The 16493-nt window shown below is 40.7% G+C and overlaps 1 protein-coding gene across 1 annotated transcript in view; it reads right to left on the bottom strand.

Annotated features, from left to right (window-relative positions):
- Positions 1 to 16043, bottom strand: part of SLC1A1 (solute carrier family 1 (neuronal/epithelial high affinity glutamate transporter, system Xag), member 1) — a 67118-nt gene extending 51075 nt beyond the window's left edge. Inside the window, exon 1 of the mRNA XM_004677636.2 lies at positions 15769 to 16043. Coding sequence (XP_004677693.1) covers positions 15769 to 15859 — 91 coding nt within the window. The 5' untranslated portion in view covers positions 15860 to 16043. The remainder of the gene's footprint in view (positions 1 to 15768) is intronic.
- Positions 16044 to 16493: the final 450 nt, after the last annotated feature.

Raw genomic sequence — 16493 nt, 5'->3', positions numbered from 1 at the left:
TGAGAGTGAGAGGGGAAGGAGGAAGAGGAGGAGGAGGAGGAGGAGTTGGAGAAGGAAAGGGAGATGGAGCGGGAGATGGGGAGGAAGAAGACAGTGAGGGAGAGGGAGAGACTACAGAAGCTGACTCTAGCTGTTGGTGTATTCCAGGCAGCAGAGAAATGAGTGATGGTCTTTAGGTGGTTCTAGCCCCAGTCACCAGCTCCCTAAAATCACAAGAGACCCCAACAGAGAACTGCCTAGCTGAATGCAGTTTATTCTCCAAACCATAAGGGTACAGTACAACCATTGTTATTTTAAGCCACTAAATCTAGGGTGACTGACTACATAGAAATAGATATTTGGAAGATATTTGTCTCCTTAAATTGTGTTGTTACTGCAAACATATTTTTGAGAACTGTGTGGACTACTTTTCAGGTATTGGTCTAAGCATAATTAACTCTGATCTTCACAACAGTCTATGAGGTGAGAAACTGAGAAATAAGGAAGTGAAATAGTTTGCCCAAACCCCACAGGGAATGAAATAGCTAAGACACAGGCAGTCTGGGTCCAAATTGGTATACTTCAGGAATATTCTAGATGATTCTACATACCATTTTAGGCCCTCAACCCTGCTGAATTCTGCAAATAGTCTCTGGGTTAAATTTTGTTCAGTTAAACACTTTTGATTAAGTGGATCACCTGTTTCCTGCCAGGACCCTAACTGATAAAGGCCGTACATCCTTACCATGTTCAATTTCATCATATTTAGTAACAACAAGCTCCTTGATATTTTCTAAAGGTGACCCTTTTATTTTCATGTCCTGTTCACACAAAGGCACCTCCAAGGAGAACCCTACACCACTATCTGCCTAGTGAACTCCCCACTCATTCCTCAAAATTTAGTTAAAACATCCTCTCCTCCAAAATGTCTTCCCATGCTCTCTAGCCAGATGAATGAGTCTCTTGGTCCTGCTGAGCTTCACCTACATCCAACAGACCTGTTTTCTTTCAAACTCTAATTTTAGACTCTTAAAGTGTACATTCACTTTTGTACTCCCATTACCCTAGGCTTTATGTCTGACCAGAGACATAAAGGTATTTGGTCAACACCTTGACCATGAAATGAACTGGAAATGCATTGTAATTATTTTTTAATGTATGTGCTCAGGAAGTTATCACGTCTTCTATTCTTTACTTAACTAAAACAGAAGAAAAGAACTGAGAGAGGATTCCATTATTAAAGTCTGATCATAGGAATGTGAGTACAAATTCTGTTACATTGTCCCGGGTCAAAAACCCAGAGGAACACCATAAATATGCTGTCTCCACCAACTCTGGACTTACAGAACAGCCCTCCTTTGCCAGTGGCTGGCATGCTGCACCCATGAAAGGTTGGGTGCCTGCTTCTTACACTTTGGGACTTCACCCAGGCTTCTGGGGCTCCTGGTGTCCAGAGTCTCTTGGGTTTAAGAGAGATTGGTTGGAAAAGTTAGGGTCAGCCCACAGGAGTCCCCTTTCTACAGCAAGCATGCAACTGTTTAGAGGTCTAACTTGTAAGTGACCATATCAATCTAGGAAGCACCAGACTTTCCCTCTTCCCCTAGCGATGTGTCGACAAGTCCCATACATGTGTGATTGGATAATTTTCTGAGATACCTAAGACTTGACTTGTGAGTTCCAAGATCTATATTTCACCTGTGTTCAATTCTTTTTATAGTATGACTTTATATGCTTTGAAAATGGTTCATATCTGATAATCTCATGGGTAATTCTGCCTATCAGCTTATTTTATGCATTCCTGTGGAAAAGGAACCAAGTTCATAGTCACATTCTACTTTCTTCTTCTCTTTGCTACCTAAGTCAAATAATTTGGCCTTGAAGCCATTGAAGGAATTACAAGTACCTTCACCCAGGTGTGTATGTTTTGGAAAGGTTTTGGAATCTTGAATGACACACCTTTTCTTCAAACTTAAAACCAGATGCCTGGAATCACTACCCCTTTACAATAACCAGTTTTACAACTCCTATAAACAACTTCTTGGTTCATTAAACAATAATAGGAAGACTTCTCTCCAAGTGTTAATGAAATCTGGTCATCTTGCCCATGACACGTTTTAATCAGAAGCAATTTGAGAACACAGGAAGAGATCTGAACTTTAGAAGGAAGGGAGCCAGTCACTTATGTGGCTTTCCCAATTTGATGAACTCTGCACCCAGAATGTTAAATGAACTAACTGGGACTCCCTGACTTTCGTCAATCTATTTCTTATCTCCGTTTCAAGAACTTCTGACAACTAAATACCACAATCAAAAACTTGAACTCTGTTTGCCATGATTCCTAGCTACGATAGCTGCCAGCTCTTCTCTGTATATCATTCTCTGCTAACTTCTATGAAGCTATAATTCTGACCTCTCCTTTCCTATTTCAAGAAGGATTGCAGTAATATTTACAGTTATCTTCAAGTGATTTAAGATATATTCCAAGAATTATATGATAATTCTTTTAAAAAAGGTTTATTTATTTATTCATACAGAACTGGAATACAGGCCAGAGGTGCAGGGCTGGTGAGAGGACTCACCAGAGACAGAATGGGGTGCAGAACAGGCAGATCAATGAAGGACACTGCTGAGGGGACCAGTAGGCAGGTCAGGAGAGGTCTGCTGCACTATGTGGGTCACCTCCAGGGCTGGGGATTGAACTTGCACTGCAGTGGCTGCCGCTGGCTTCCAGTGCTGTGTTCTAACCCTTTGTGCCACCAGGGAGGACCCCTATATGATAATTCTTAAATTAACATAAGGTGATTCTCAGTGTTGAAAGACTGGGTCAGGAATTTCTGCCTGTAAATACTTCAACTGCTTCTTTAACCCCCACTGGAAGGGCAAAGATGGGACAGCTAATTTTGTTATTATGTGTGAAGTGAAAGAACACTTACGCATATGATATTAAATAACCATGTCACTAAACACAAAATGTAGCCACTAAAAGGGACCCAGATGCCTTTTCACAAAGATGATAGCAGGGACCAAAAGCTCACAAAGATGACATACTAGTGTCTTCAAAAAATAACACTGTGTACAGGATCCAAGTTTTATTATGTGTCCCCTCTTTTTGTTTCTAGAAGCAGTATTGGGCATTTATAATGTATCTTGCAGTTTTATAAAGTATCTCTACATGTATTAGTTCATTTGATGACAACAATGTATTAGATTTTAGGTCTAGAAAGGACTATAAATGCAATTAAGATGACCACCATATCACAAAAAAAAACCAAATATGGTATGATATTTTCATGTGACATATGAAGATTTTGTTTGCTCTTGAAACCTCAAAATTCTTTGTGAGACTCTCTACTCCCTTTCTCAGTATTAGACAACAGATATTTTCTGGGGGCATGTAAAGAGGCTGTAAAATGGGAGAAACAGAATCTCAGTGTGAAGTTACAAGTGAGAAATTTACCCCCTGGGATGTTTTAACCATTTCCCGTAGAATATCCAGCTCTGCAAGATTCCCAAAGCCTGTAAGGGCTCCACACTGAGCGTAGCTTCAGGTAACTTCAGGGTTCTGTATCTTAAGTGTCTTCTATGCTTACTCACTTGAGACCAATCAAATTTCACTGAATCATTTCTACTTAAACAATTGTACATGTAAACTTCTAGGTTCCCCCCCCCCCCAAACAAGGTAGCTGAAGATTATTAGAAAACACTGATATTCCATTCAGGTGGAAAACAGTTAATAGATGAAACCCAGACTTGTTTCTTAGGGTCTGATGCTTCTGCAATGATATTTCAATCTCTCTAACTCTGTGTAACTCAGATTCTCCTCTGTTGTGGAACCCGAGGATATTCTTCAAGCATAGGAAGGAATCAGTGAAGAGGAACCAGAATTGGAGCAAGTCTGTTACGTTTCCTGGATGATAATCAACTTTTGTTAATAAAAAAAGTCAAAACCCATCTTTCAGCCCCTTTAATGACAAAATCTAGTGTTGATCCAAGCAATTCAAGCTCAAGATGTATGGGAACAGGCAGTACAGACAGGCTAATTTATATACATTGGAATAATCTTTAGACAGAGAAAAGTAGGGAAAATTCAGACACAGATGGGAAAGGATTGTAATAAATTAGCTGAAAAATATAGGAGTTGCTAAATACTAAATCAAAAGAAACATGACACAGACAAAAATCTAGTGTTGTGGTTCAATTTTGCTCTGTGTCATGGTTCAATTTTGGGTTAAAAGATGGATCTTCCATTCCCTCTAGCTAGTCCAAACAATTCTTTGGAAATCAAGTTAGTTTTGGTACTAGTTTTTTGAGGGCAGATCTTCCTTAGGGAAAAGATAATGGTTTTCCAGGTTGGGAGCTTCAGGAACATGCTGAGTTCATATTAAAAAGGCACCAGAAATGTTAGTAAACAGACTGATCTTTTGGAGATCCTAATTTAGGAGTAAAATGTGTTTGAGACGTTTCCAAAGTTATATAGATATGTAAATGACTGATCAATTAATAATAAAATTATAAACCAAAACAAAATCAAGGGGATGTTAAAAGTAATCTTTGGGGTCTTCCCTCGGGGCGCAGCGGGTTAGGACTCAGCACTGCAAGCTAACCTCAGCTGCTTCAGTGTGAGTTTGATCCCCAGTCCCGGAAGTGATCCACATGGCACAGCAGACCTCTCCAGATACTTCCACTGCTCCCCTTAGCAGTGTACTTCATCGATCTGCTTGTTCTGCTCCCCACTTTGTTTCTAGTGAATCCTCTCACTTCCCCTGAACCTCTGGCTTGTACCCCAGTTCTGTATGAATAAATAAATACCATCTTTAAAAAAAATTAAAAAAGAAAATAAACTTTGGGATAATTCAGGCTTGAATAAAAGCTCCCTAGGGTCTTCATTCAAAAAACCATACAACTGAGTGGGTAACTTGGAGATCAATGGGATCAGGAATTTATTTCCATTCTTGAGAAAGGACCAGTAATCAGTCAAAAAAGTTTAGACACTGTGAGTGTGACAGACCCACATGAGATAGCATTTTATCCTCAGGAAACTGATACATGAAAGAGAAGTTAGGAAAACATAGCAATACCTAACACCAAAACATTCCAAACATACCGATACCAAACATAGTAATGCCAAACAACAGTGAAATTGGACATAAGATAAAGGCCTCCTGACTCATCTCATTATCTCTAACTGCAGTTATAATCTTTCCAATCATTAGCCCAAAGATTCTACCACACCCATTCAAGACTATTCCAACTATGGTCTCCTGCAGAAACTGATTCCTAATTCCACTTCTTTTTGAAGGCCCAAGGCACATGCTGCATTTACCACACTTTGGCTCATGTAAGTGATCTTTATGCATGTATTGTCTCTGACAGACTGAGAAGACAAAACACAGACTTCAACTCTGCATCTTTTGTTAGCAAAAGAAATATCACGTTCCTAAATGGTTGTTAAGTGAATAGATTCTGCCAGCAATGGTCTTTTCATTTTACATGTCAGTTTCCTTTGACTAACAGGTTGCTGGAAGATAGTTTTGAAGATTCTGATGCTATGATTAAGCTTTGTAGTAAAAACGTACTGTAATCAATAAATGATGTCTGCCACAGACAGGACTGGGATCAGTTTGCAAATGCATTGTAACTTGGGAATGTAGATTAATGATTATAAGATAGAGAGAATGAAGATTGCCTCCCAGTGAATAATCACATAAGTATATATGATAAAGCAGGATCCATCAAATTCATCTTCCAGAATGGGTAGGCTATCAGTGGGTTAAACACAAGAGCAAAAGCATTAAAACAAACAAGTACAACACATCCTAGAAAAGCAACTCTCAGACAAGCTCCACTAGAACTACAAGTTCAAGTGGAAGGTTTATATAGAAGAATGAGAAAAGGACTAAACATTGTGGACAGAATAAAGTAGAAACCAGAGACAGAGAAGGGATAGAACAAAAGAGAGGATAATAGGCTTTATTTAGCTACCACTTTGAGTGATGTCTGCAAGAATGATTTGAACTATCACATAGGCAAATCAAGATTTGTTAGGAAGGAAGTAGCCTTGTTTAATGGTTAAAATCTCATCTTTGGTGTCAGGTAGTCCTCATACACATCCCAGCTATGACTGTGACCTTAGCCAGGTGACTGAAGCTCTGTAAATTTTAGTCTCCTGATCTGTAAAATACATCAACTTCCTCACTTGTGCTGAGGTTCAAATGCAGATAAATGTGCATAAAACTTACAGCAAAACCTCAGTAAAAGTATTAGCTTTAGGCTTGATTAACCACAAGAGAAATAACTTCAAAGGAGAAAAATGTGTCTTGTTGAAGAATCTAATATGAACCTTAAAAGTGGTTTAGTGACTCAGAGAACAACTAAGGGTATGAAATACCCACAGAAATTGACCAGAATCAATTTATTTTCTAGAATGGGAAGAAACTTAGAGATTAAGTTTTCTGTAGTTATATATTTCTGGTTATGGTGGGTTTTTTTTTGTTGTTGTGGACTTAATTCTTTAATGAATTATTAATAAACAGATAACTTTCAAGCAATATAACAGTGGTAAAAAAATAATTATACAGTCTCACTGGAATGCTTTTCTCATAGGGCTTCCTCTTTAGTTGAGTAAGTAAATAGTTCTAAGTATCTGATTAACACTGAACCAAAATAGTTGTCTTAATGCAGTTATAAGAATAAACACAATATGGACCCTTTCTTTCTTTTTTTTTATAATAGTTTATCTTTACATAATTTTGTACATTTTTTTCCCCATCTCAATTGTAATCCCCATGGGTTTCCCATCACTGAGTCACCTGTGTGCAATCACCATAGTCCCATGCACTTCCCTCCTCCCCGTCCCGTTTTTGATCCTATTCCCCACTCCACCCCCACAAAATTGTCTCTGGTATATGGCTGTTCATTATTCTTATTATTTTCTCGCCTGGTCCAATATGGACCCTTTCTAAAGTCATTTCTAAATCCTAGGTCCAATCCCAAAGCTGCCACTTATCTTCAATGAGGAGACCAAGCAAAGAACCACAGGATGCTGATTTTAGGACTCTTACTGAACACATGGAGGTGTGTTTGACAACTGTCCTATTAGTGGACACAGAGACTCTGTGAGTAAGAAGGGGCTTGGGAACAAAGACCTTAGGCTTGAGGTGGAGAATGAGACACAGTTAGTGTCTCCTTGTTCTGGAGGAGTGGTAATCACTACCCAGAACTCACACAAATGGAGAACACACAGGAGAGGAAATAGACACATAGCATGAAGCATTCATGGACAGGTCTGTCCATCTCAGAATGTACAGGAGTATTTGCTGTAAAAGAAATCTTCTACCTCTGGTGATGGAACAAGCAGATATTTTTTAAATGTAGGGTAGTAACATTTCTGGCAATGAGTGAGTCACTGAAACACTTCCTTTCCATTAACAGAGGTGTTACTGTGAAGAGTACTGATTACAACACAGCACTCTTTGTTGCAGCTCAGGGCTGCTTCCTCAGCAAAAATAATGAATTAGCTCCTTCTAACTCTATCAGCAGAGCTAAATGATTGCTCTGATGTGAATTAATGGCTTATTAGTAGCTGCCTCCAATATTGTTTTTTTTTATTTGATATGTTTAATATTCAAAATAGGAAGGGCCGTTGGCTGCCACTTTAATAGACAGCACTGTAGCAGAAGGTTTAAATGGGCCACTCTAAATCATCTAAAATGAGTTCAATTTTTCAAGAGTGCTCAAGTCCCCCACAGTCTATGTGACCTGAGATCCCTAGCGACACTGATGCCAGGGAGACTGCAGTTTCTCAGGCAAACAGAATTTCTGTGGCATCAGGCCAGCGTGTTGCTGATTCCCTATAGGACAGTTATTTTCAGTCTCAGTTCTAAAAGTAATCACATTTCTCACAAGTAATTAATATAGGAAGCTTTCTGTCTTTTTAAGCAAGTGATCACATGAGCATATATAAACTCTCCAATAGCTAATTCCTAATCCTATTTCTTCACACCTTCTATAACTTAACCTAGACTTTTCATACATCTGAGCTGTGATGTCAGCTCTACCACATCCTGACTTAGCATAATAATTGTTGACATCACATGTTTTCATTTGACATTTCCTTCTCATGTTTACTGCTCAAATTTTTGACAGGTGGGTAACTTTGATTCTATAGTTTTAAATAAAACATTATATCACAGATTAACACCTAACAAGATATGAATGTTTGTAAGTCTTCTCTTTTCTGAGTACTGCAACTAAACAGATCAATCCATAACACATACATAATCCTTTTTCCCTTCTCTGTTCTTTACATTCAAAGTCTTCCCAATTGACTGCATTAATATATATATACCAACTCTTATATAGAGAGTCTAAGACTTAAAATAATTTTTAAAGATTCATTTTATAATTTTGTTTTGTATTCATTTTATGATTATCTGTCAATCAGATCATTTTGCTTGGCATTTTGGGTTGATACGAGATGAGCTTTTCAATAGGCACAGAACAACCAAATATCAAAATATTTTCAGTGATTCCCCAAATCTGGTGACATCTAATTTAGTTTCAAAGATGAAAGTACCAGGAATAGGCATTCAAAGTCCCAAATTCTTGTACTGATTCTTCAATATATGGATCTTGCACCAAGTCTGGTAAAGGACCTCTTTCCTATATAACTAAGCAACTACATGTAAAATATACATACATACACACACACACACACACACACAATCCTAGATAAAAATTTGAGCTCATATTACTGCCATGATAATCTTAACACTGACATAATTTACTACTGGTCAATGCTGAACAAGTGACTCAATGTCAAGGTCACTTCGTTCTCCAGTAGACAATGACTTAATACTCCCTTAGTTCCTTCTGCAAGAGCTCCCCTGAATCTGAGCAATGAGGAATGACTATGTAATCAGAGTAAAGGATCTTAAAGTTAGAAAAAACTCCCAGGGTCAATAATGTAGCACACATAGCACTACTTCCTGATCCCAAGCCCTTGGCAGACATGGGTAACTAATTTCAGAACTTTTGTTTTCAATTCTTTCTCAACCAACCTATTATACCAGACAGTTCACTATTTATAAATGGGAGTTGACACATGAATGGGATCCTCTTTGTGCTTCCAGCTAATCCAAACCTCTCTTCTTTCTGACTAGAAATAAAGGCCTTGAGAGTTTAAATATTAGATACATGTCCTTACATAGCTTTTAAAAGTCAGTCACTACTTTAATGTCTCATTTTATTTTTCTGTGTGTGTAGCATTAAGAGTGTTTTTGCCATCAAGGGATCTGTAATCTAGTTTTGAGAAAGAAAGGATTAATATGCTTGACATGTATAAGGGCTATCTGTGTCACTGATGCAGATCAGAGAAGGCTATAGTAGGCAAAGAATTTATAGAGAAAATGGAGGTTAAGGTAAGTTTTGGGGCTCACTTACTTATTCAATATACAGGGACATCTTATTATGTCTTGGGTGGTAAATCACTCAATAATTCCACAACTGTTGAGTATGCCTACCAGGCACTGTGACAGGAGCTGTGGATACAGAGAGGGGTCACACATTCTTCTTTTCTCAAGGACTCATAGATTGGTGGAGGAGGGAGAAACATGGAACTATATTAACTGTAGATATGGTTTCTATACTGTGGGAGAGCATAATAGTTCTTCTTCAGATTGGTGTGCCTTCCGGAACTCCCTATCCTGCTAGAGATCACCACCTCCTCTTCCTGCAAACCAAATTCAGCCAAGTCCCATCAGGATAATCTGCTGAACATCTTGTGTAACTGTCTTTTCCTTGCCATTTAAGGCCTCAATCTCTCTTTGCCTGAAACTTGACAATAATCCACTGGGGATGGAGTCTGCTCACCTGCAAGATTGCCCTGCTGATCCATGGTCCATCCATACATCTCAGTAACCTTTTCTAAGTACATCTCTGATGACATCATTTACCAACTTAAAATCTTTCGCAGGCTCTCCACTATCAGGACCATGTGTGAGTAGTCATTTCAGGGCTTCCAGAATCTGGCCGTGGCCCTCCCTTGCAGCCTAGCTTTTTTTGTTGTTTTTCATATTCTTCAATCAAACCCTCTGTTCCAGAGATGCCAGGCCATACTGTTAAAAGGTAGGAAGGGCTGATTATGAAGGTGAAAGAGAGAACAGCCTCTGTACAGAGGTGTGCGGGCAAGTGTGAGCTTAAAGTAGAGGTTAGACTGGGAAATCCCAATGGAGCAGTGCTGCTTCGAATGCACATACCATAGTTTCTCCACACTGTAGGCATGTTTCTGCCTCTTTTCAGCTTTAGAGAACTACTACAGACCAAACAAAATGTAGAGAATCCTCATTCTTTACCCCAAGGTGGCCCAGAGCCAGACTACCACAATTCCTAAGCAAGTCAGCAAGGACTAATACCATAGGGAGATGAGAAGCAAAACAGGAGGAAAGGATGATGAAGGAGGGGAAAAAAAGGAAGATCTTCAATTGGCAGTTATTATCTGAGTGGTCCTGAGCAAGTCCCCGAATGTTCTGACTCTCAGTTTCCTCATGCACATATGGCAAAAAAATTAACACCTACTTGATAGTTGCAAAATTTTCAATTGATTTTTCATAAGCATTTCCCAAGATCCCACCAGCCATAAAGAATGAAGAGGAAAGTATAATGAATAAAATATATAATAGATTAACTGCAACACTTTCTTAAACTGGTTTCTCCACTTCTAGCCTGGTCAAAGCAAGAGAAAGTTAATTAAAATATAATCAGATCAAAAAATATATATAGCCAGATTATGTCACTGCTCTACTCAAAATCTTTCAATGGTTTCTCATCTCCCAGTAAAAGTCAAAGTCCTTATAAGAACTTACACTACTCTGCTATTCTTTTCTCTCTTAGCCTTCATCTCATCTTCCCTCCCTCATCCACAGCACTCATTCCCAAACAAGCTGGGATGATCTCCAGATATCTGTATACATGTTCCTTCTTTTTCCAATCTCAATTCAATTATCACCTTCGCAGCAAAATCTTCCCTAACACCCTATTTAAACTACACCCTTAGTCTTCTCTTGGTTTTCTATTACTCCAGAGCACTTTTCACCAACTAACATACTCTACATTGTATTTAAATGTTAGCTTCTACAGGTAAATTCCAAATTGAGCTGATTAGAGGTCCAGTAATATCAGGCCTGAGGCCTCTAAGAGAAAATGAGTTTTGTTGATAATTAACTATATTCTAAACATTATAGATATGTGCAATCCTTCAAATAGGGTAGGTGATGGACTGGAATCAGCTCAAACTGCTGTCATTCCCCCTTCTCAGTGGCCTCACAGAAATATGCAAAAACAGACAAAGCAAGAGAGCTTATGTCAAGGTTCAAATCAGCACTGCCAGATATACAATACCAGAACTGTAATAGTGTTATCTAAAACGGGGGAGGTTCTGCCAGTTCCACTGAAGTGGGGGGTGAAGCTGAGTGGTGACGGAAAGCTAGAAAAGACTGGGAAGAGACAGGACTTAAGGGAGACTTGGAGGAGGCAAGTGAAAAAGGGAAAAGTGGAACGGAGAGACATGTGAAGAGGAAGCTGTGCTTACTGGCATTGGATCTGTACTAGGGACTTGGGGGGACATGGAAAGAGACACTAAAATAAAGACATGGGTGAGAAACCCAAGGAAAGACAGACAATGGCAGCCTTTTTCCTGACTTATACCTTGAACTTGCTGTTTTCCTTCCAGACTTGTCTGGCCCTTTTTGCCCTTCTTCTCTGGTTCCCCACCAGAAGGTGCCTTATATTTGTGGCAAAATTGGTGACCCTGCTTTGGGCCAGCCCTATTTGACTGGGCAATTACCCAAGAGGGGATGGGTGACATTGGGCATTTCACTGGGATGCAGTATTCCATTTTCTCTCTATTGTACACGAATTCTATTAAAGTTTTTCTTACACACTAAGACTATGTTTTGTCTTTATGCACTGGATGGCAGAACCCATCTAGAGCATGCAGGTTTGGGGGTCCTGGGATGCCCCTCATTCTACCTGCTAATAGGAGACCTCAAACTAGTCAGGGGTATTATTAAGGACGTGAAGGAATTGTTCTCAACTTTAGATAATAGGATCTGAATTTATAAATGACTCCTTCTTCAGCACCCTGAAGAAATTTAGAATGAATAAGCTTGTCAGCTTATTTGCTATGTAAATAACATAGTCTATGTGGAAAGAACGGACTTTGTGATATGAACAAGTGAAAAGGGTGAAAATTCTCTGAGTTCTTCACCAATGTTACAAGCTATATGATCATTATTGAGGGATTTGGATCAGAATGCCCTGAAACAAAATCCTCACACTGATTCTGTTTGGACAGAATTCTCACTTGGAGCACAAAAGTTCTTCCCTCAGAATTTCTTCTTCTTTTCTTTTTTTTAAAGATTTATTTATTTGTGCATACAGAACTGGGGTACAGGTCAGAGACTCAGGAGCTGTGAGAGGCTTCACCAGAGACAGAGTGGGGAGTAGAACAAGCAGATCAACGAAGTACACTGCTGAGGGGAGCAGCGGGCGGGCCAGGAGAGGTCTGCCACGCCATGTGGTCACCTCCGGGGCAGGCGGGGTCGAACTCATGTGGAAGAGGCTTTAGCTTCTTAGTGCTCTGCTTTAACCTGCTGCACCACCAGGGAGGTCCAGAATTTCTTCTTTTTTAAGTGAACTAAAATCTAGCTTATATATGGAGCACAAACAAAATGTTAAGTCCTTCCCTTCCTTCCTTCCTTCTTCTTTTTTTTTTTTGAAGAAAAGGATAATGCTTTGAAGGCAGGTTATTTGCCTGGATAAAACATGTCATCAAAATGCCTGAATCACCTTGGACTCTCTAAATTATAGGTCAGATATTATGTAGAACAGAGAAGACCAGGAAAGACATTATGTCTCAAGAAAATATTAATTTCCTCAGAATGAAACATTCAGATTTACCCAATATAACTTTGTCAAGTTCCTATTCTAGGCCAATCACACATATTTTCACTGTCCTGATCAACTCTGTAACAAATGAGGCAGTGACTGATAACCTTATTTTTCAGATGAGGAAATTTGAGGATGCAAAGAGTAAACTTTGTTAAGTGGTAGAGTCTAGAAGTGTTGGAATTCAAATTGAGACTCCTGACTCTAGGCTTTGTGTGCATTCTACCATGCTAAGGAAACAGGGGAAAGTCTGTAAGAATTGTCATTAATGTAATGAAAGTTGTTCCTGCAAAGGTCTCTCATGTGAAAATCCAAGATATTATTTCCAGGACTTTGTAGGGTTTCACAAAATTAGCAATATGGTCATTATTCAACTCCTTCATCTTGTGAATAAGAAATCTGAGAAAAAGCTTAGCCCTTCCCAGCCCTCTGTCTGTGAAAATAATTAACATTCACATCTAAAAGAGTGAGCTTGAACTGCACTTCCCCTTCCATGCTATGTTTTGAAAACTTGAGGTTAAGCTGGCTCATTAAAGCTCTTGCCTCTCATTTTTAGTAACTAAAATACTTTAAAGTGTCATGTTTGTTGAATTATATTAGGAATCAAATGTTTCAATAACTATAATCAGGGTAACTATCACTTTCAAGTGTATAGTTAGTGAATATAAGAATTTTTCATCAACAGCAAAATGTAACACATGAGGCAATGACTGATAACCTTATGTTGAAGAATCCAGAAAGGTACCTGTAACAGAGCACTTATGATTTTCAGTATCAATTAAGATCATTATGGATGGACTAAGCACCATAAGTTGCTATAATTTAATTTCTGGTTAAACAAAGAAGCATAAATTACATAAACATGGGTATGATTACCACTTAGGTAATCCATTTAGGGACAAAATTCCTAAGAGATAGAAAAAGAGGAAGACCCTGGGAAATGCCTGTGAGAGGCACACTAGGAGTGGCTTAGGCTGGACACTTCTCAAACAAGACCAGACATGAAGGGACTACCCTGTGTTGTTCCTGGAGGAGCAAATGTCCAGAAGACTGCAGCTGAGTACTCAGAGTTTTTAAATGGTGATTTTTCCTTTCTAGAGAAGATTATCTGAATGAAACATTTGGCTCACAAGTGCTGAACCTGGAGGAAAGTGCCTACCTAAGGTCACACCTGTAGTAAGAGTACTTTCACCCTGAATATATATAAAAGCCAGCAAACAACTGCTCAATGTCCTTTTCAAACTTTCTAGAGAACTGGTAAGCTCAACACTGGCGTGTTAGCAGGTGACTCTCTGGAGAACCCCAAGGCCTTGGAAATTGGGGAGGTGGAGAAGGGAGATGCAAGTCTAGGACTCACCTTCCCCAATGTTCTTAAAATAGGAGTTTACCTTAAATTTTGGTCTCTAATCTTTAGGAAAACAAGGTCCTCCCCTATATTTGGCTGCAGGGGAGTTAAATCTCTCTGCATTCTGTTATTTAAATGTAATGGGACAGTGTAACCTCCCTAAATTTGCCTTAAGCCACTTCTTGGGAGAAATAGAGTTAAGCACACAAAATGAGATGTTTTGCTAAGGCAGTTCTAGGATGTTATTTATTTACCAGAAACCTGATTTTACAAAGTCCTGGAGGAGCAAATCTGACCCTGAGGATTCCAATAACTTCCACAGACTTTTTTTTTTTTGGAAGGGGGTGGGGGGTGGCGGGAGAAGGGATTGGCATGGGGAGGAGGCAACACTAAATATTCTAAAATATCAGAAGAATCATCAGGATGCTGAGTGAAGCAGGCTGCCCCAAGTCTGCCTTCAGCAAACCTAAGTCTTTTCCAAAGGGAAGATGGAAAAAGCAAAGGAGTCTCACCTGCTGGGTTTTCCCACCTGTGTAAACCCCTAGGTGAAAAGAGACAGGTGGCTTCAACCTCAAAGGGCTGCACCACAGAGACCAACTTGTAAAACAGATAACCTGGCATAGATTCAAAACCCAAATAGAAATAAACAGTCCCTCTGAGCAATGGCTCAGACATCTATCAAGTCCAAGGGATCTGTCAGGAGTGAATCACTTAAATAGATGCTTGCTTTAAAAATATACAAATATGACAAATAATTTTCAATAGAAAAACAAGGTGGAGCTGAAGGAACTTCCGTGGCAACCTTCAAGGAAGCGATCTTTTAAATGCAGGGTGGGAAAGGGGGTAAACCGAATTCTCTTACAGCTCCCTTTTTCCTGTAGTCTTCTGTGGATCATGGTAACTACACACCCCTGAATTCTGAAATGAACCTGACAGGTTTTTATAGATCCCCGATTTAGGCAGTCCTCGCTCCCGGTGTGGGAAGGCACATTTCCAGGGTGATTAATGGCAACCCTGCACCATCCCTCCCCCTGGAGGCCAAGCCAGACGGAGGCTGGAGGCTAAAGTGTGACTTTCTGTCCACCACTCAATCTCAATTCCAGCAGCGTGGTTCAGGAAAATAAACCGGGGGTTGGGGGCGCAGCAGAGGGAGGAAGATAAGATTTTAAAAATAACAACGTTTGCTTTCCAAAGGAAAGAACCAACAGCTATTTGCTTCCCTTTGCCTGTTCCAAGCCCCTTTGACGATTCTGGGAAAGCAAGATCCGGTGGCTCCTGGAGCACCGAAATGGGATCACCTGAAAAGCTTTGTTCTTCGCATAGGTATCACCCTCTGGGAGAAGCTCCACGCTTGGGGTTAAAGGACGAGAGGGTGCCCAGGGACTCGGGCACAATTATGCCAGCGCCGTGCCCACCCTCGCCCTCGCCCGCCCCGCACGCGGCCTGGGCTCTGGGAATGCTTGTGTGCGCGCTCGTCGCCCACCAGCCTCTAGGCTCACCTAGCACCACAGCGGCCACGGTGGAGAGCAGCAGCCAGTTATTCTTCAGAAAGCGCTTGGAGTCGCATCCCTTCCTCGCCGGTTTCCCCATGGCGGGCGCTGGGGCTAGAAGCTGCGGCCGCGGCTGCTATTGTGTGCGGGACTCGGCTGCGCCCGCTGGAGCTCGAAGACCTAGAGGAAGCTCGGCAGCACCGCGGGTGCCGGGTGAAGGAGCGCAGGGAAGATGGTGTGCTGTGACAGTTGCGGGCGTCTCTGTCACTGCCGTTGCAGCTGTCACGGCGGCCACTGTTACCAGCAGCACTGGCACCTGAGATCGCGTTCCACGCCTGCCGCCCTTGCCAGCTCTGTGGCTGTGCGTGGTTGGCGCACCCGACTCCTCCTGCTGCCGCCGCGCTTTGCGGCTCCCGGGCCAACCAGAGAGGAAGAAGGGAGGGGCGGTGGGTCAGGGAAGAGGTGGGTGAGAGAGGCGGATCGGTGTGTGCTTAGGGCGCCAGGGCTTCCCTGTGGAGAAGACGTGGGAGGGGGCTGGCGCTGGAGCTGAGGCGGCTTCTTCGGATGCCACTCGGGATTTTTCCTTTCTTCTTCTTTTTTTTTTTCCCCTCAGGCTACGTTTTTCGAATTTCGGGTTTCCTCCTCTTTCTATTCCTGAGGGGACAGAGTCACTGGGTCCTTTATTTGGATTTCATTTTGCATATTCCTCCCTTCCCCTTTTGTCACACCAGCCA

Source organism: Condylura cristata, unplaced genomic scaffold (assembly GCF_000260355.1).
Source record: "Condylura cristata isolate star-nosed mole 26May11 unplaced genomic scaffold, ConCri1.0 scaffold00006, whole genome shotgun sequence".
Lineage (NCBI taxonomy): Eukaryota > Metazoa > Chordata > Mammalia > Eulipotyphla > Talpidae > Condylura > Condylura cristata.
The sequence above is the reverse complement of the archived record's forward strand: the minus strand, read 5'-3'. Positions and strand labels throughout refer to the sequence as shown.